The sequence below is a fragment of the Anomaloglossus baeobatrachus genome, chromosome 9, assembly GCF_048569485.1.
Source record: "Anomaloglossus baeobatrachus isolate aAnoBae1 chromosome 9, aAnoBae1.hap1, whole genome shotgun sequence".
In the NCBI taxonomy this organism is placed as follows: Eukaryota; Metazoa; Chordata; class Amphibia; order Anura; family Aromobatidae; genus Anomaloglossus; species Anomaloglossus baeobatrachus.
Window position 1 is genome coordinate 111,246,899 of NC_134361.1, and position 20,489 is coordinate 111,267,387.

Genomic DNA, 20,489 nt, shown 5'->3' on the forward strand with positions numbered 1-20,489 from the left:
AGTCAGTGAAGAGAGAAGTAGTGGAGTAAGGAGAGTTGAGAGTAGTAGTCGGAGGAGTTGTAGCGCCCCTGACTACATCAGGGTGCTAGAGGGAACTGCATCCTGTACCCCAGGGTGCAGGGCCTACCCCCCATGGTTCCAGGTTCCCATCAACAGTGTCACTAACACCTGCACTACAAATTCCAACCACACCTCACACCAGAACTGGACAGACACACCAGTGGGTTGGTCAAGTTGGAGCACGGCCGCCCACCTAGGGGTCAGGCAGACTGGTGGGAGGGGATCAAGTCAGTCTAGAGTAGCCCTCAGAGTATGAGGAGCTGGGAGTTGGAGCTCCCAGGGAGGCGACAGGTTGGGTCACAGACGGTGGTCCAGGACCACAGGAGTTGGGGACCGGTATTAGGAACATTGGACATGAATGTAACAGATGCAGTCTAGGAGGACTGTTGGCAGTAACAATAGCAGGGACTAAAACTTAACTTTTACTATTTATCAATAAAAAAAACAACAAAGTGCAAGTGCAAAATATATATAAGGTGCCAAAGAAACAAAATGGAATAATCTCACCCGATTTTTCTCCACAGGCAAGGATACCAAGCATATAAGAAAGGAAGGCGGGCTGGAAACACCGGGGTAAATCCTCAAACTGTCATGTACAAAAACCCCTGTCGTGCCCCATGTATAGCTTCCGCCCTAACAAGGGCAGCACCCTAGTGAGCTGTCTGCCCCGCAACCTCATCAAAAAGAAAACGCTCTCCCAACGAGTTTCCCTCTTAATAAAGAGAGTTCATCAGGGGAGAGAGAAAAATGTCTGTATATCAACCTGCAGTGGTAGTCATAGGTACAGCTTGGATCAGGTCCAAAAACCTGTGTATGCAATGATAGACGGTGGTACACTGAAGGTTAGCCCACCCACAACTATATACCTACTGGGATGATTGTTACTTATCTGCATATGTCTGTCAATAAACACTTAATTACCTGCATTTGTCGCATAACATACGCTTACATATACACATCATGGCGTCAGTTCCATGTGACTGTCGCATCTGAGATCATATCCGGTATTAGTTGCGTCTGATTTCCGCGTTCCAGAGTGGAACGCACATGGTCGCAGTAGAATGATTCAAAATACGAGTCACATAATAGTGACGCATGTGAGATCAGACAGGGACTTGTGGAGGATTGACTTCAGCGTTCCACAGTGGGACGCAGGAAGATCAGGCTGGATGAAAAAATAGCCCGAGTCACATGATAATGACGATAGCTGTAAACACGCCCATTATTCCAGAGAACAGAGTAAAGTACCGTCCAGAATCACATGGTGTCGCTTTGTTTAGCACCATGATAACGGCGATTCCACAAGGAATTATAATAGTATACAGAATATAACGCAAGCGCACCAAAGATTTAAACCGAGACTGCAGCTATAATATATTATAATATTTAGCAGGCGCATAGACAAAAATTGCAGCACTAGTAAAGCAACTCTAAGGGGTACTTTGCACACTGCGACATCGGAAGCCGATGCTGCGATGTCGAGCGCGATAGTCCCTGCCCCCGTCGCAGCAGCGATATCTTGTGATAGCTGCCGTAGCAAACATTATCGCTACGGCAGCTTCACATGCACTCACCTGTCCTGCGATGTTGCTCTGGCCGGCGACCCGCCTCCTTCCTAAGGGGGCGGGTCGTGCGGCGTCACAGCGAAGTCACATGGCAGGCGGCCAATAGTAGCGGAGGGGCGGAGATGAGCAGGATGTAAACATCCCGCCCACCTTCGTCCTTCCTCGCTCCTGCGGCTTCACACACAGCGATGTGTGCTGCCGCAGGAACGAGGAACTACATCGTACCTGTCGCTGCAGCGGCATTATGGAAATGTCGGACCCTACACAGATGATACGATAACGACGCTTTGGCGCTCGTTAATCGTATCAAAAAGGATTTGCACACTACGATATCGACTGCGACGCCGGATGTGCGTCACTTTCAATTTGACCCCACCGACATCGCACCTGCGATGTCGTAGTGTGCAAAGCCCGCCTAAGTACATTAAACCCATATATAAATACCATCCACATGCATTAAATAAGACCAAAAAAGAAAAAAACGAATACAAGGGTCTATAATACATACAAAATATTTTATTAATTAAAAACCATTTGATCTCAAAAGACACAGCCGGAGCTGGACAATAGGCGTCACAATCCAAACAATCATATCATCCCTGTCTCAGAGTTCAATATAAATAGGGAGCATATGTTCCCGCCTCCCCCCTTTGAAGAAGGAAGCGCCAGCGTCAGGGAGCGTCACAATCCTGTATCAGTGTCTGGTGGCATTTGCAGCTATTAGGTAATGTGCCTGCTTGTACTTCTCTGCTCTCACCAGTGCTCCTGATACCATGTCAGTATACAGATCACAGGCTTTGTTTTATGCCTGTGCCTCTGATTAGGGCATTCAGTCTATGCAGCAGTAATTATCATAGTAGCACCTGACAGGGCTGCAGTGTTTACATTAACTCTAATCTCATTACATGACTAAAGCTGGTGTCACACACAGCGACAACGACGTCGCTGCTACGTCACCATTTTCGGTGACGTTGCAGCGACGTCCCGTCGCTGTCGCTGTGTGTGACATCCAGCAACGACCTGGCCCCTGCTGTGAGGTCGCCGGTCGTTGCTGAATGTCCAGCTTCGTTTTTTGGTCGTCACTCTCCCGCTGTGACACACACATCGCTGTGTGTGACAGCGAGAGAGCGTCGAAATGAAGCGAGCAGGGAGCAGGAGCCGGCGTCTGGCAGCTGCGGTAAGCTGTAACCAGCGTAAACATCGGGTAACCAAGGGAAGACCTTTCCCTGGTTACCCGATATTTACCTTCGTTACCAGCCTCCACTCTTGCTGCCAGCGCCGGCTCCTGCACTGTGCACATGTGGCTGCAGTACACATCGGGTAATTAACCCGATGTGTACTGTATGTGTCGCCCTGGGCAAGCCAGGGGACACAGGTCACAACACCACCACACCCCACACTCCAGGTAGGCACATCACAGCTAACCACAAATCCTTGTTGCCTTCCTCCAGAGGTTGATGATGCACACCAGGGGGTGGGCCAGGCGGTTGGCTCCGCCCACCAAGGAGCTCACAGCTCTGGAGGCAGGAAGTAACCAGGCAGATAGCCCAGGCAGGGCAAGTGTGAGGAGCTAAAGTGGAGGAGTTAAGAAAGTGAAAGTAGTAAAGGAGGAAAAGCAAGTAAAGTGACAGAAGAGAAAGACAGCCTGAAGGGTCCATCTTAGTGAGGGCCAGAACAGCAAGGTCAGCAACGGCGGTGACTGTCTGGAGGGGGACCGTTTGGAAGTTCCTGGAAGGACCCCGTTGGCTGTGTGCCCGGTGGTCTGGAGCAGTGTTCCGAAGGACAGTCAGCACCAGGGCAGGGGCCTCTCGGACCCCGGCAAGGCTAGGAGTCGCCAGATTTGCCAAATCCGTCAGTGACGGGGACGCAGCTCCCCCAACAACCAAGTCCCGATTGACGGCAACAGCCCGACCATTACCGGGGAGACACCGCCACCGCCAGGGCACCAGTTTCCCCAGGGCCAGCGCCTGCGGGCAAAGTGTAGAGCTCCTCCGGCCCAGATTGCAGTCGGGGAGCGGGTAACCGGAGGGAATCCACCGCTACCATCAGTCAACACAGGTGCAAGGAAGAGAGACATCACCGTCACCTACCGGGAGTGCAGGTGCAGCCGTCTGTGGGACCGTCCTACCAGCCGTTGGTTTACCGTACAAACTGTGTCCGTGTGTCAGGCTGAGTGAGTACCACAGTGCCGCAAGGCACAGCGCTGCCCCCGCGTCCCTGCGCCCTCCAGGCCCTACACTTCACATCTCATCACCGGGCCCCGGGATCACCAACCCCTACCCACGGAGGGGCAACACAACACCTGGCTGCTCCGCATCACCATCCCCGGGACCCCCACACTGAGCAGCGGTGGTGCAATCACCACAACCGTGGGTGGCGTCACGAACTATAACAATCCCCACACCCAACAAACACCCCCTTTCACTCACGGGCGAGGAGTGTCGCTCGAGAAACCCCGGGATCCGGCCCACGGCTCGAGCCACCAGGAGCAGCTGCCGGACCCGAGCAGAAGGGGTGAGCGCGGTGTGCTGACACCCTCCTCCCCGCCCGCGACATGTACCTAGGAGAGCAAGGAGCCAGCGCTAAGCGCGGCTCCCTGCTCTCTGCACATGTAGCACAGCGACGTTATGATCGCTGCTTCTGCTGTGTTTGACAGCTAAGCAGCGATCATAACAGCGACTTACAAGGTCACTGTTACGTCACCGAAAATGGTGACGTAACAGCGACGTCGTTGTCGCTGTCGCTTAGTGTGAACCCAGCTTAATAGACCTGCATATGGTTATCCCTGTCACAGCTACTGTCCCTGGTATCATTTAACAAGGGCTCTTTTTGCTCTCTGATTCACCCCTTGCCCCAGAGAATTAATACATTTCTGTGTGTATGTGTGTACATAAATATATATGTATATATGTGTATATGTATATGTATGTGTATGTATATATATATGTATATACACCTATATCCTCCATCTTGAGAGTTTATCCTTTTAGGAACTTATCACCCCCCCCCCCCTCCCCTTTCTAAGTACTGGTTATTCAGGGGCATGTCAGTGTTTTACTGAATGCACCCTGACTGCTGTGCCCGGGTAGTAAGGGGTTAAGTCCCCCTCGCATGTCCGATTCTCCCTCCTCCCCTTCCAAAGGGTTTGTCCAATGGGAATGTTCCCATAATCCCTTTCTTCCCCCCTATAAATATTCCCTCTTTTCCGGGATCCGGTCTCTCCTCACCTTGTGAGATCCGGACGGTGCTGTCAGCAGCCTTCCCGGTGAGAGATGACCGATTTGCTCAATCAGGCTGTCAGGGACAGACTCAGGAGGGAGGGAGATGCGTGGCTTGCTGCTATATTGGGTGAGCAGCGTTCCCCTCCCCCTGAGGCTCAACCGCACGCTCCGGCCGGCGGGCGGCCTGCCCGCACAATCCGCCCTCCGGAGCTTCTCAGCCCTGCATGTAGCTCCCCACTGCGCATGCGCGCGGGGCGCGCGCGCGCCCGGCGTGCACGCGTTCCTCGTGCACGGCGGGCGCGCGCGAATCACCCTGTGGCGTCCCCACACCCGCCCCCAGCAGTGAACGCGGCGGCCGCAAGCCTATCATCACCCTCAGGCAAAGCGGCGCCGCTTAGTTTAATAAATAACGTCCCTGCGCGCCAAAACCCACCTGCTACAACTGCCCTGCTGCACCAGCTCACCCCTCCTCCCTGCATAGCGCCCGCACCTTATAGGATGGGAGGTAATCAGAGCCGCAGCTCCTCATCGGCTGAGGAGCATGCTGATAGTCTGCAGCCCCCACCATCTACTGTGTTCCGTTTCTCTGTCACACTGCACTACTTCAGAAGTGTGCAGGGTGGGGGCTGCTGCTTCCTCCAACATCATACCTTCCCAAATGTCAATACATTCCATGAACCCGGGGGGGGGAATGGCTTTGCCACCTGCCGCAGCTGCAGTGATGGCCTTACCTCCTGCGGCTGCTGCGGTGATGGCTTTGCCTCCTGCGGCGCCCGTAGTGACGGCTGTGCCTCCTGCTGCCCCTGGAATGATGGCCTTGCCTTTTGCAGCTCAGGTGGGTATGGCTTTGCCTCCCGTGGCTCCGCAGGTGCTGCCGTTCCAAACGGCTGCGCCTCCGGCGATGGCATTGCCAGCCGCAGTACAACCGGCGATGGCTGTGCCCCCTGAGCTGCAGAATTTACCACGGGTTCTCCCTGTTCAGGATGCTGCGGGTGCTGGAAGCACGGCCCGCGGTAGGCGACGCCGCGGGCGCGGAAACCGCTCCGCTGCCTCCGACTCCTCCTCACGTTCTCGCAGCCCATATAGACGCAGGCGGTACAGTAGGGACCGCAGTCGCCGCTCAGCTTATTCTGAGCGGCGGTCACGTTCATCGCGGAGAAGCCGTAGGTCTCGCTCATCAAGATGGCGTTCGCCATCAACCACGGCTGAGTCATCCGGCGACTCCATTACTTCCAGTAGGCGCTCTCGTCGCACATCAAGCCGCCGGAGAGATGCCGAACCCTATTTGGTTCAACCACAGGCTGCCGACTTGGTAACGGCTCCACATGTATCGGTGAATCCCACAGATGCTCCAGCGGTCGGTGAGTACAACTATTCTGGGGCTTGGGGAGGTGATAATACAGCTATGTCTTTAAAAGCGCTGTTAGCTCATTTAAATACCCCGGGTAATAAAATACTGGTTAACCCCCTATTACTTGGAAATCAGCCCGAGAAGAGATTTCAGCCTCCTCCTCGGGCTGATATACATAAGGACACGTTCTTTTGTGGTATGTCCCCTTTGGGCTCTCACCTTGACCCAGAGACGGTCAACAAAATATGGGCTAATGATTACATAGACATTTGGTCGCTTGTTTCCACTGACCAATTTACGGTTGACAAAGAGAGGCGTTCCGCCGAACGTCCTTTTGACAAAAAACCCAGGGTCGCTAAAACTATCAATAACTGGCTGCAAGCCTTTTTTGTATTGGGAGGTGTTATGGGTCAGAAGCACCCCGAACGCTGTTCGGAGCTTTTTATATATGTTGATTCCATTTATAATGCATACAAAGCGCACGGCGGATCTGCGTGGTGGCGTTATGATGAGGATTTCAGGCGTCGTTTGGCCCTGCAACCTCACTTGGGTTGGGGGGTTAAAGCTACTGATTCCTGGTTGCGCCTCATGATGACTCCTAAAGCCCCCTTTCATTCCGCGGCCCCTGGCAACTCCGCCGGTTCCAGTTCAGTGGCCGTCCGTAGACCCGGCACATGTTGGCAATTCAACGAAGGGCACTGCCGATTCTTTGGTCTCTGCAGGTATAAACATGAATGTTCTGCTTGCGGAGGCCCCCACGCAGCGGCAAAATGCCCTCGCCCTTCGGCGAAATTGCCAACAAAGCCGTCAAACCCACCTGAGACTCGGGACGCCGGTGAGCGTAGCCGAGATGGGGCCGTGGCTCGACCGGTACCCCAATAAGGATGCGGCGGCGCAGCTGCGCTTCGGCTTCTCTTTTGGTTTCTTTATTCCTTTTAAACTTAACAGACACCCCCTTTTTGCCCGTAACCTAAAGTCTGCGACGGAGCTTCATGCAGTTTTACTTGATAAAATAAACTGTGAGTTAGAAAAAGGCAGATTAAAGGGCCCTTTTGAATCACCCCCTTTTTACAACTTACGGGTGTCCCCGCTGGGGGTCGTCCCGAAGAAGGAGCCTGGGAAATTTCGTTTAATTCACCACCTTTCACATCCGAAAGGTTTGTCTGTCAATGATGGTATACCCGATTCGGATGCGTCAGTCACGTATGTCTCTTTTGACAAAGCTGTTGCGTTAGTTAGGCAAGCGGGACCGGGGGCTTTGATGGCCAAGTCAGATATTGAGTCGGCTTTCCGCCTTCTCCCGGTTCACCCGGATTGCTACCATCTGTTGGGATGTTTCGTAGATGGTTTTTATTATTACGATACATGCCTTCCCATGGGTTGCTCAATCTCTTGCTCATACTTTGAGCTATTCAGTTCTTTTTTAGAATGGGCCGTGAAGGTGGAATCTGGTTCCCAATCTATTATTCATTATCTTGATGACTTCCTTTTTGTTGGCCCTCAAGATTCCACCCATTGCCAGCTTCTATTGGATTCGTTTTGCAGTTTGATGTCCAGATTTGGTGTTCCTTTGTCGAAGGACAAAACAGTAGGCCCCTCCCAGGTTCTTTCCTTCCTCGGTATTGAAATAGATTCAAATTCAATGCTATTCCGCCTCCCGGATGACAAGGTAGTAAAGCTGCGCTCTCTGATTATGGGTTTTTGTTCGGTTCGTAGTGTGACCCTTCGTCAGATGCAATCTTTGCTGGGCCTTCTTGTATTCGCCTGTCGTGTCATGCCAATGGGCCGAGTTTTTTCCCGGAGGTTATCACTTGCCACTAAAGGCATTCGCCTTCCTCATCATCGCATCAGGATTACCCCCTGCTTGAGAGCTGATTTGTTTATCTGGAATGATTTTCTATCCAGGTATAATGGTCAAACTTGTTTTCAGGATAACTTTCTTTCCAATGAAGAAATATCACTTTTTTCCGATGCATCGGGATCGTTGGGTTTTGGCGTTATTTTTTGGCGAGCAATGGTGTGCTGAGCAATGGCCCCAATCTTGGCACGACAGAGGTTTTGTGTCCAACCTGACCCTCCTTGAATTGTTCCCCATAGTAACAGCTGTTGTGATCTGGGGGCCAGCCTTCAGAAATAAACGAATTTTATTCTGGACTGATAATATGTCCGTTGTGCACGCGATAAACCATCTGACTTCATCCTCTTTGCCAGTCCTAAAGTTACTTAGATTTTTTGTGCTGCAGTGCCTCGAGCTCAATATGTGGTTCAGGGCTCGCCATGTGCCTGGCAGGTGCAACGCTATCGCTGACTCACTTTCCCGTTTTCAATTTCAGAAATTTCGGCAGCTGTGTCCTCGGGCACAACCAGAGGGAATGTCGTGTCCACCCAGCATATGGGACCTGCTGGAATGCAGCTGATGCCTTTGGTGACGTCTTCACTGGCCCCGAGGACTTGGCTGGCTTACGGTAAGGCATGGGATGAATGGCTAATTTTTGCAGCTAATTATCCGGTTTCTACCTCTGATTCGGCTAGACTGGACGTTACCTGCCGGTATCTGTACCATCTGTATAAAAAAGGTGCTTCCTGCGCGGTAGCGCGGAACCGATTGTCTGGGCTTGCTTTTCATTTCAAACTCCGAGGTTGGTCGGACGTTACTAAGTTTTTTATAGTTCAGCAAGCAGTTAAGGGGTGGGGTAGGGGGCAGCCCATAAGGGAGTGTAGAAGGCCGGTTTCCTTTAGCCTCCTTTCTCGTATCATCGGACATATCTCCGCTGTTTGTCCTCCTCCTTTCGAGTCTGCCCTCTTCTCCGCCTCTTTTGCTATTGCCTTTTTTGGCGCATTGCGCATTAGTGAGTTGGTTTCTCCTGCCAGAGGCACTCATGGGGGCCTTCGGCACGACGACATCGCATTGTGTAATGGGGGTTTACGGATTAGAATTCGGAAATCTAAAACCGATCAAACCGGAAATGGCTGCTGGATATCTTTGTTTGCTATTCATGGTCCGGTATGCCCTGTTACATTGACCCTTAACTATATCGCTTTGCGCCATGGTAGTTCTTCCTTCCTGGTCCATGAAGATGGTTCCCCCCTGACGAGATTCCAATTTTTAGCCGTTTTTCGAAAATGTTTGCGGTTCCTGGGTTTGCCCGCCGGCGAATTTGGTACTCACTCCTTCCGGATTGGGGCGGCGACTGAGGCCGCCCGGGCGGGATTGCCTAATGAAGTCATACAGCGCATAGGCCGGTGGCGTTCCGCGTGTTTTGCGAGATATATTAGACCAGAATTACTGCTTCTTTAATCAATTTTCTTTTGCACAGGTTTGCCTTCTTGTACATGTGTCACTGACAGTTTTCTTCTTTTAGGAGCTGCCAAACCTGTCATTTGGTTATTGGGACACTCCTATATTTTCTGGGCAGGACAGCGGGCTGAGAATCGACCTGGAGGACGTGCCCTTGGCTTTCGGGGCTTCGAAGTCAATTGGAGAGGCGTCAGGGGTCTCATATGGCCTCAAGTTATACCGGAGGTTGTGGAAATTGCGAGGTCTGCTTTAACTCCGGTGGTCCTCGTCATTCACGCCGGGGGAAATGACCTCGGTGCCCGCCGTTTGGCGGAACTTATCACCACAATGAGGTCTGACGTGGACAAGTTTCATGCCTTTTTTCCTGAACTTGTCCTTGTTTGGTCCGAGGTCATTTCCCGGCCTGTCTGGCGAGGGGCCGAAGGAGCTGCAGCTCTGGAGCGTTCGAGGCGGACACTCAACTCACGTATTTCGCGTTTTGTCCGCTTTAAGGCAGGGATCGTCGTTAGACACTGGCAATTGGAAGGGGACAATTCCTCCCTGATGTTGAACGATGGCGTTCATTTGAATAATATTGGCCTAGACATATTTTTATCAGGCCTGCAAGACGGTATTGAGCAGGCCTTGTTCATTATGGGTGGGGGTCGGAGCACAGTCTAGGGCCTCTGCTCCTCCGTGGCGGTTTCAAGGAACACAGTTCAATTACGAAGGCTAAAGTGCGCCGGAAGTCCGGCCTGGCACAAAGTTTCGTTTTGAAAGTGGTTATTTATAATGGTTAATTGTGCTGTGACCGACCTCCATCCACAACAAAAGATGAGAGATGTTTACCAATTTTATAAAGCTCTCCTAATAAAGTTTGTATTTTGGTTAACTTGTCTCAGAGTGGTTAATCGGACATGGGAGGGTTTTTGGTTGAGGGTAATCTGGTCTCAGCAGTCTTCAGGGGCATGTCAGTGTTTTACTGAATGCACCCTGACTGCTGTGCCCGGGTAGTAAGGGGTTAAGTCCCCCTCGCATGTCCGATTCTCCCTCCTCCCCTTCCAAAGGGTTTGTCCAATGGGAATGTTCCCATAATCCCTTTCTTCCCCCCTATAAATATTCCCTCTTTTCCGGGATCCGGTCTCTCCTCACCTTGTGAGATCCGGACGGTGCTGTCCCACCCTCCCTCCCTAGTTTTTGGTTATTCTTTTACAGTCACAGCGGTTTCAAGGAACACAGTTCAATTACGAAGGCTAAAGTGCGCCGGAAGTCCGGCCTGGCACAAAGTTTCGTTTTGAAAGTGGTTATTTATAATGGTTAATTGTGCTGTGACCGACCTCCATCCACAACAAAAGATGAGAGATGTTTACCAATTTTATAAAGCTCTCCTAATAAAGTTTGTATTTTGGTTAACTTGTCTCAGAGTGGTTAATCGGACATGGGAGGGTTTTTGGTTGAGGGTAATCTGGTCTCAGCAGTCTACCATTAACTCTTTCCAGCCATTTATGGAGTCTTGGCTGTTCTTTTAACTATTTAAATACCAATGTATGTATATGTATATATATGTGTGCATGCACACTGACCTCTCTTTTCTCTTCTTTTTTCTATTTATTTTGCACTTTGCACTTTATGATTGTTCAGTAACCATAATTCTTGGACACACTTATCACTTTATGATTAACTAATGTATTGTATTGTATTTATACATTTATTGGTTTGAGATATAATTGGATGAATTTCTATATGGTTGTAATTACTATCCTTGATTATATATAATGCTGTGATACATTTTTATGTTTATATATACATATGCTCCCTATTTATATTGAACTCTGAGACAGGGATGATATGATTGTGTGGATTGTGAGGCCTATTGTCCAGCTCCGGCTGGGTCTTTTGAGATCAAATGGTTTTTAATTAATAAAATATTTTGTATGTATTATAGACCCTTGTATTCGTTTTTTTCTTTTTTGGTCTTATTAGTAATCTCCGAAGTGGTCTTATGGTCCTCTTGTACCCCTGCACCCCTAAAATAACGTTTGTAAAAATAATAAATAAAAAATACACATAGATGAATACATAGGATACGATGAATGTGTGTATATATATGTATATATAGTGTATTCTGGGGTGTGGTATGGGCGTCATCACTTAAACTGTCTTTTGTGATGCATTAAATAAGATATGGGACCAAAGGAGAAGGCTTAAGATGGAGGCAAATCAGACAGTGTAATCACAACCATTTGTAAAAGAACAAAAGGTAATAACTGGTATGCTGAATAGGGATCAACACTATAAGACTATAAGGCTATGTGTCCACGGTAGAATGTACCTGCGGATCTTTCTGAATGAAAATCCGCGACTTTCGCGGCAAATCCGCACCCGCGGATTTGCCGCGGATTTTGATGCGGATTTTTTTTTTTTCCCCATTCTATACCCAAAATCCGCACCAAAATCCGCAACAATAATTGACATGCTGCAGATTTTTCCAGATCAAAATCCGCGGCAAATCCGCCGCGGAAAAATCCGCAGCATGGACACAGCATTTCCAAAATGCCATTGAAATGGCTTGGAAGTGCCGCTGCTGCAGATTTTCGGGAAATCCGCGGTAAATCCGCGGCAAATCCGCGGCAAAATCCGCGGTAAATTCGCAGCGTGGGCACATAGCCTAATTAGGCCCCTTTACACACTGAGACTTTCTAGCGATCCCACCAGCGATCCCAACCTGGCCGGGATCGCTACAAAGTCTCTGGTGAGCTGTCAAACAGGCCGACCTGGCCAACGACGCAACAGCGATCCGGACCTACAGAACGACCTAGCTAGTCATTGGGGATGTTGTAAAGCAGCTTTTTGAATGGGAAGTCGCTGTAAAGTCCCCTTTACACACTGAGACTTTGCTGCACAGCGGGAAACAACGGACCAAAGAATGGTCCTGAACGATTTGTAGCGATCAGCAACTTCACAGCAGGGGCCAGGTCGCTGATGTGTTTCACACACTGCAATGTCGCTGGGGAGGTCGCTATAACGTCACAAAACTGGTGACGTTACAGCGATGTCGTTTGCGATGTTGCAGTGTGTAAAGCCACCTATATATACCTGGAGAGTTAATAAAGGACCTAGCAGATACTAGAGGTAAATACATAGGTATACGGATCAAGCAAAATTACTTAAAGAAGATATATAAAGGTGGACTAAATAAAAAGACACCAAAAAGAATTTAAAATTGTATCAATGAACAATCTCAAACTGTAAATATGGGACTATAATCAATAACGTGTATCCTATAAAGGATTATTATACCTTGTGATAGGGAAATACTCCAATAATAAATGAAGAGGTCTATACACATAATATCCCCCACCTGGCCGGAATTAATACTCATAAATAGGAGTACGGCCGATAGAATAATTGGGCTATGTAGTATTATTCATGGTCAAAAAGCTAGATTCATCATCCCCAGGACAAGAACAACCAACTGACCAAGAGGTCAAGATATTATATGAAGCAACCAAAACTAATCTGGTCATTAAGACCCTCAGGGCGGCAAGTATTTAAACGGAACATCATCCTTGCCTCCTTTTGTAGCAAAGTACGATCTAGATTCCCACCCCTAGGAGATGCTTTGACTTTTAGGATGCCCATAAAAGAAATGGCTTCCCTGTTGGAGCTGTGCTGCATGTTCATGCGTCTAGCAATGGGGGTAACACGGTCATTCCTGATGTCCCCCATATGCTCACCTACTCTTCTACGAAACTCACGTGTGGTTTTACCCACATATTGTATGTGACACAGTGACAAGTTGCTAAGTACACAATACCCTTTGTCTTGCAATTGATGAACTCTCTGACCAAGAGAGACTCACCAGTAGATGTACTCGTAAATTTGTTACCCGTGCTGATATATGCACATGCAACACACGAGCCACATCGAAAACAACCAGATGTTTTTTTTAGGAATCCATGTGCCACCACCAGTCGGTGCCACAAAATGACTATGTGTTAGACGGTCTCCCAAAGAGCGTTTTTTACGATAAGTGATGTTGGGCTGTGGTTTAAGGCACTCCATCAGATCAGTGTCCATTCTCAGAATACCCCAGTGTTGCTCCAGTATGTTTCTGACTGCAGAGGCTCCCTTAGTATAGGTTGTAAGAAGCCTTACAAGCCCCTCATCCTGATTTTGTTTAGGTTGCGGTGACAGGAGCTTACTCCGGTCCTGCTCCAAAGAGTATTTGAAGGCTTTTCTCAAGACATGATCTGGGTAGCCCTTTTCAAGAAACCGATTCCTCAAGTCATTCGCCTTTTCCACAAACTCACTCTGATCCGAACAATTCCTTCTCAGGCGCAGGTATGGTCCCTTTGGGATACCACGCCTGAGAGGCAAAGGATGATGACTATCCCACCTGAGGAGTGAGTTTGTGGAAGTTTGCTTTCTATATATGGTTGTTCTGAGCTTACCTTCTGGATCAATAGAGACAAGCAAGTCCAGAAAAGGCAGACTGAGTGGATGACGTAGGTGAATGTTTCATCTGGTGTTTCACCTTGTGTGTCATCTGGTGTTTCTGTATCTTCTGCTTCTGTATCTAATGCTTCTGTATCTTCTTTAGCATCTTGAGTGTCCCCTGGTGGAGGTGACTTTGGGGACCTGGTAGCAGCAGTGGAGGTGGAGCTTGGACTTGCCACGGTGTTCTTAGGGCACTGCATGACATATAAAGGCATACCAGCCTCTTTCACCCATGGGAATGCTGCGACCCCTTCCGGGCGTTTGGGAACTGTGGGCTCGGCATCCAGGCCTCTCATTCTTCTTGAGGGTGCTAGGTACTCCTCCGATTGATCTGGCAGCGGCTCCGGGGATGAGCTTTCATCAGCTGGCCAGAGTGGTGGACCCCTCTCTGACACAGAGGGTGCTGGGACCACTTCTATGAAAAGCCAGCTTCTTCAGCAATGACCTTTTGTGGCTTAGGCTAGTTTCACACTTGCATTGAACAGCATCCGTTGCATTGCGTTGTGTGACGGATGCAACGGATGCGTTGCATATAGTGGCACAACGGATGCAACAGATCGTACAAAACAACGGAATGTGCTTTTTTTTTTCTTTACAGTTTTACCGGCGGCAGACTATTGAGAACGATCAACTGATCACCCGGCTGCCAGGTGATCAGCTGATCGCTCACAGCAGCCGGCCACCGGGTGATTAGCTGATCATTCAGAGCAGCTGGCCGCCGGGTGATCAGCTGATCGTTCACAGCAGCCGGCTGCCAGGTGCTCAGCTGATCGTTCACGGCAGCCGGCCATGGGGGGTTATCAGCTGATCGTTCAGAGCAGCTGGCCGCCGGGTGATCAGCTGATCGTTCACAGCAGCCAGACGCTAGATGATCAGCTGATCGCTCGGCCGCCGAGAATGTGTGCAGGGGGGCAGAGTGTGGGGTGGGTGGAGCCGAGCAGGGCCATGGCGCTGAGGACGTCAGTACCGGGGACTGCATGGCTGGGGACAGGTGAGTGTGTGTGCGTCTGTGTGTCTGTGTGCGTGCGTGTGTACATGCAGAGTGGAGTGCGGGAGGGGGCGGAGCTAAGCGGGGAAGTTTCGGGCTCCCTGCACACGTAGCGAGGGTATCGGTTAACTAAGCAAAGCACTTTGCTTGGTTATCCGATATTTACCTTGGTTACCAGCATACACCGCTTAGCGCTGGCTCCTTGCACACGTAGCCAGGGTAAATATCGGGTAACTAAGCAAAGCGCTTTGCTTAATAACCCTATGTGTACCCTGGTTACGTTTGCAGGGAGCCAGAGAGAGCATGCGCAGCGAAATCCTAAGGATTCCGCTGCTCAAAAACCGGCGGAATCAACGCAGGTCCATCAGTCGCAATCCGTCGTCCATACAAGTCTATGGGAAGCAGCGGAATCCGTTAACGGATTCCGCTGTTTTCCAAAACGGCGGATTGCGACTGAAGGAAAAAAACGCAAGTGTGAAAGTAGCCTTTAACTTCTCGTGGGGTATGTCAATGACTGCCTTCTGGACATCTGTCAAGTCAGCAGTCTTCCCCGTGATTGTGTAGCCTACTGAACCAGACTAAAGGCTGCTTTACACGCTGCGATATGGGTACCGATATCGCTAGCGTGGGTACCCGCCCCCATCGGTTGTGCGACACGGGCAAATCGCTGCCCGTGCTGCACAACATCGCCCAGACCTTTCACACATACTTACCTGCCCGGCGACGTCGCTGTAACCAGCGAACCGCCTCCTTTCTAAGGGGGCGGTTCGTTCAGCGTCACAGCGATGTCACAGCAGCGTCACTGAACCACCGCCCAATAGAAGCGGAGGGGCGGAGATGAGCGGGACGTAACATCCCGCCCACCTCCTTCCTTCGCATTGCGGCCGGGAGGCAGGTAAGGAGAGCTTCCTCGTTCCTACGGCGTCACACGGAGCGATGTGTGCTGCCGCAGGAACGAAGAACAATTCGTTACTGCTGCAGTAACGATATTTGAGAATGGACCCCCATGTCACCGATGAGCGATTTTGCACGTTTTTTTGCGACGATGCAAATTTTGCATCGTCGCAAAAAACCGTGCAAAATCGCTCATAGGTGTCACACGCAACGGCATCGCTAATGCGGCCGGATGTGCGTCACAAATTCCGTGACCCCAACAACTTCACATTAGCGATATCGTAGCGTGTAAAGCCCCCTTAAGAGGGCATTTTAAACACCTAGGAAGCCTTTGCAGGTATTTTGTGGTAATTATTCTAATTTTCTGAGATAATGATTTTTGGGTTTTCATTTGCTGTAAGTAGAGTTGATCGAGTACCTAACTAATCGCACTCGCTACAGTCATAACGAGTATTGTCTAATACTCGCATATTCATTCCAAATAGCATGTGCAATGCAAGTCAATGGGGAAAAACTCGCAATGTAATGAGTAACCCGAATTCCGCAGTATTTGCTACCCACACGAAAAGTACAGCATTCAGGTTACTCGTTACATTGTTAGTTTTTCCCCATTAATTTGCATTGCACATACTATTCGGAACGAAGATCTTAGGAGGATATCTGTTTGTGCAGGTAACTATTACTGTGCAGAATTATTAGGCAACTTAATAAAAATCAAATATATTACCATCTCACTTGTTTATTTTCACCAGGTAAACCAATATAACTGCACAAAATTTAGAAATAAACATTTCTGACATGCAAAAACAAAACCCCAAAAAATTAGTGACCAATATAGCCACCTTTCTTTATGATGACACTCAACAGCCTACCATCCATAGATTCTGTCAGTTGCTTGATCTGTTTACGATCAACATTGCGCGCAGCAGCCACCACAGCCTCCCAGACACTGCTCCGAGAGGTGTACTGTTTTCCCTCCCCGTAGATCTTACATTTTATGAGGGACCACAGGTTCTCTATGGGGTTCAGATCAGGTGAACAAGGAGGCCATGTCATTATTTTTTCATCTTTTAGACCTTTACTGGCCAGCCACGCTGTGGAGTAGTTGGATGCATCTGATGGGCTGGTGGTGTATGCAGCAATGGCGTTAGATCCTCTGTAGGTAGAGCTGTGCCTGGGAGATGTTGCAGGGTAATAACGGAGACCACACCAGGTTGTCATTAACAGTCTCTACTCACTCTGACCTTTGAACCACTGGTTCAGGTCCCTTGGAGTATCAGTGCCAATGTAATGACCTAGGTTGCACTGTCCCCGGCACTCTCAGTTGATTGGGTCCCCGTAGCATGGAGCGTTTGTGAGCCCAGACGTCCCTTTTGGGGTACAGTCTCCTTCTCCATATGTAGGGAAGTGCAGACCTTGCAGGGAGGTAAATGTCCAAACCCCGATCCTAGTTTACTGCTGATGCCCCCGGATTATTTGGTTCGGTGAAGTCCGTGAAGGTGTCCTCACTGGGAAGGTATTTATCAAACCGTATGAAACTGACGCTTGACCTAGCGCATTGTGCCCCGTGCCCAGTGCGTGCTCTGGTCCCAGCGGTATCTCCGGTACCCATCCTGGCGACCTCTCTCCTGTGCCCCCGGGTCACCGTTACACAAACCCAGCTCAGGCACGTCCGCACACCTCTTCTGTGTGCCACTCAACTCACTACCGACTACCGACTGACTGACTGCTGACCCCTCCCACCAGGCTGGCTATACTGAGGGACTCGTTCCCATGGCGACCATCCCCTTACATGGTTAACCCTCTATGCCCTGTGTGCAGTGGAGAACTAGGATTTTGGTCGTGTTTTGGTGGAATCGGCACTGGTACTCCAGGTCCCAGGGGGTAGGTCCTGCATCCCCAAGAGGATGCAGTTCCCTGTAGTGCCCTGAGGGTCTCAGGGGCGCTACAGATACCACTATTATAACAAAGACAGAAAAAAATAGATAAATGTCAGACTAAAGTGAAGCAAATATTCACCGGAGTCTCCAAATGGAAAAGTGTATTGGAGTGGTAATGTTTCACACCACCACATACTGACTCTATAGGGGATTTCCCAAGTCAGTGGGGACAGACCCTATATGGTGGATAGATGGTGGCATAGGGGGATTAATTTTAGTAAACTTTTCCATTTGAAGATGCTGGATAACATTCTGCTTCTCTTTGAATATTGTTTTCCTGATGGACTCAGTGGTTTTCCTAAGACAAGGAATGTCCGTGTGTAAGAAAAACTGCGACTGATTGTAAATAATAGATTCCATAATTAACTACAATAAATAAGATGCTACAAGAAATCCTGTGATATCTGCAGGGCACAATACAGTTCTTTTTTGCACACCGTAGTTTGCTAAAAGGCGCAAGTTATACTGAGAGAAGCCGAAAATGAACAAGAAATAAAACCGTTTATGGTAGCTACAGTGTGGGCTCCTAGAGGTAATTTCCCTGGTAGGCCCCTGGCACCCCAGTCCGACCCTGTGTTAGGGCCAGGTGGACGGGCAGACCCAGGAGGTGGATCCACTGGGCCGAACTCCTTGATGAAGGCAAGGGGTCCGGTAGCCGGAGCACTACGGGTAGCAGGACAGTCCGTGCACAAGAGTGGAATGGAGAAGTCCCTGGGACCACGGAATCACTGATGGTAGTCCGGGTGACGGAGCTCAGGTTCGGAGGCCGAGATGTTGTCAGGCAGAGTCCGGAACCGATGGAGCGAGAGGACAGGTCACCACAGGGATCAGAGATGGAACGGACTGACGGGATGGCAGATAGTCAGCGTTCGGGAATCGGCAGGACCGGATGGCGAGGCAGGAGCGGCTCTAGAAGAGAGATAGGTAAGTATGGCACAGAGACACAAGGAGACCTAAGTCCTAGCTTAGGAAACAAGAAGAACAGGCCCCGCCCACTTGGACACTAAACCCCTTTATACCCTGTACCTGTGTGTTCAATTTCCTGTCAGTGGACGCTGGCCCTTTAAGAAAGGGTCAATGACCGCGCGCGCGCCCTAATGCGCATGCGCGAGGCCCGGGTGCCAGAAGCCAGGGCAGGGAGCGGTGAACAGGAAGCAGGAGAGCCGGGCTGGGGCTGAGTAGCCGACGGGCGCCGGGAGCGGGGACCGGGCCGCCTGGAGACCGCAGGCAATGGAGGTTGGAGACCGGGGAGAGAAGCAGGGAAGCCGGGGAGCGTGGCAGGTGAGCCGGGGAGCAGAGCAGGGGACCCGGAGAGCGTGACAGTACCCCCCCCACGCCCCCCTCCCCGCAACCGGGACAGGAAGGCACGGATCAGGGGAGTACCCACATTCTCCCGGGGCTCCCAGGACCTATCCTCAGGACCATACCCTGCCCAGTCTACCAGGAAGAACTGTCGGCCCCGTACGGTTTTCATGGCCACGATATCCCTTACCGCATAGATGTCATCATCGGCAATAGGAGGAGGAGCCGGACTGGCAGCAGCGGAGAAGGGACCAAGGACAACCGGCTTGAGCAGGGAGACGTGGAAGGAGTTGGGTATCCTCATCGTGGCTGGGAGCTGCAGTTTGTAGGAGACCTCATTGATCTTGCTGAGGACTTTAAACGATCCGATGTAGCGAGGACCCAGCTTGTAGGATGGTAGCTTCAATCGGACGTACTTGGAAGCAAGCCAGACGAGATCTCCTGGAGAGAAACACGGAGGGTCCAGACGCCTCTTGTCTGCGTGTCTCTTCATCCGCAGGGAAGCACGTCCAAGGGACGCCTTGACAGAGTCCCAAATTGTTGCAAAGTCACGGGCTACAGCATCAGCAGCAGGGACATCCGAGGAAGAGGATACAGGTAATGGGACGGAAGGCTGAAGTCCGTAAACGACATGGAAGGGAGAGCTGGAGGAGGACTCACTGACGTGGTGGTTATGGGAGAATTCAGCCCAAGGAAGAAGCGTGGACCAGTCGTCATGATGGGCGTTGACGTAGTGACGTAAGAAGGAGGTCAAGATCTGATTGACTCGTTCCACTTGGCCATTCGACTGAGGATGGTAGGCCGAAGAAAAGTCCAGAGTCACTCCCAGATGTTTGCAGAGGGCCCTCCAGAAGCGGGAGGTGAACTGAGTTCCTCTGTCGGACACAATGTGTGATGGAAAGCCATGCAAGCGGAAGATGTGTTGTATATAGGCGTCAGCGAGTTCCTGGGCAGAGGGCAGTCCAGCCATAGGGACGAAATGAGCCATTTTGGAGAACCGATCCACCACGACCCATATGACTGTGTGTCCGGAGGACAGTGGCAAGTCCGTAATAAAGTCCATCGCAAAGAACAAGGACCACCTGGCTTGCCGTGGGTTCAGTCGCTGAGCGGACCGCAGGTATTCCAGGTTCTTGTGGTCCGTGTAAATGATCACGGGGTACACTGCTCCCTCTAGAAGGTAGCGCCATTCCTCCAGAGCCAGTTTGACTGCCAATAGCTCTCGGTCACCGATGGTGTAGTTGCGTTCAGGCGCTGAGAAGCTCTTGGAGAAGAAACCGCAAGTCACCATCTTCCCGGAGGAGGACTTCTGCATGAGCACTGCTCCGGCTCCCGAGGAGGAGGCATCCACCTCCAAGGTGAACTGTCGGTTTAACTCCGGACGGTGGAGC

At 50.5% G+C, this 20,489-nt stretch overlaps 1 protein-coding gene across 1 annotated transcript; it reads left to right on the forward strand.

Annotated features, from left to right (window-relative positions):
* The first annotated feature begins 5,437 nt into the window (after positions 1-5,437).
* LOC142250531 (uncharacterized) lies at positions 5,438-10,887 on the forward strand. Its single transcript, XM_075322708.1, has 3 exons — positions 5,438-6,207; positions 8,531-8,662; positions 9,560-10,887. Exons 1-3 carry the CDS (start codon positions 5,505-5,507, stop codon positions 10,153-10,155), a joined length of 1,431 nt encoding a protein of 476 aa, XP_075178823.1. The 5' UTR covers positions 5,438-5,504; the 3' UTR covers positions 10,156-10,887.
* Positions 10,888-20,489: the final 9,602 nt, after the last annotated feature.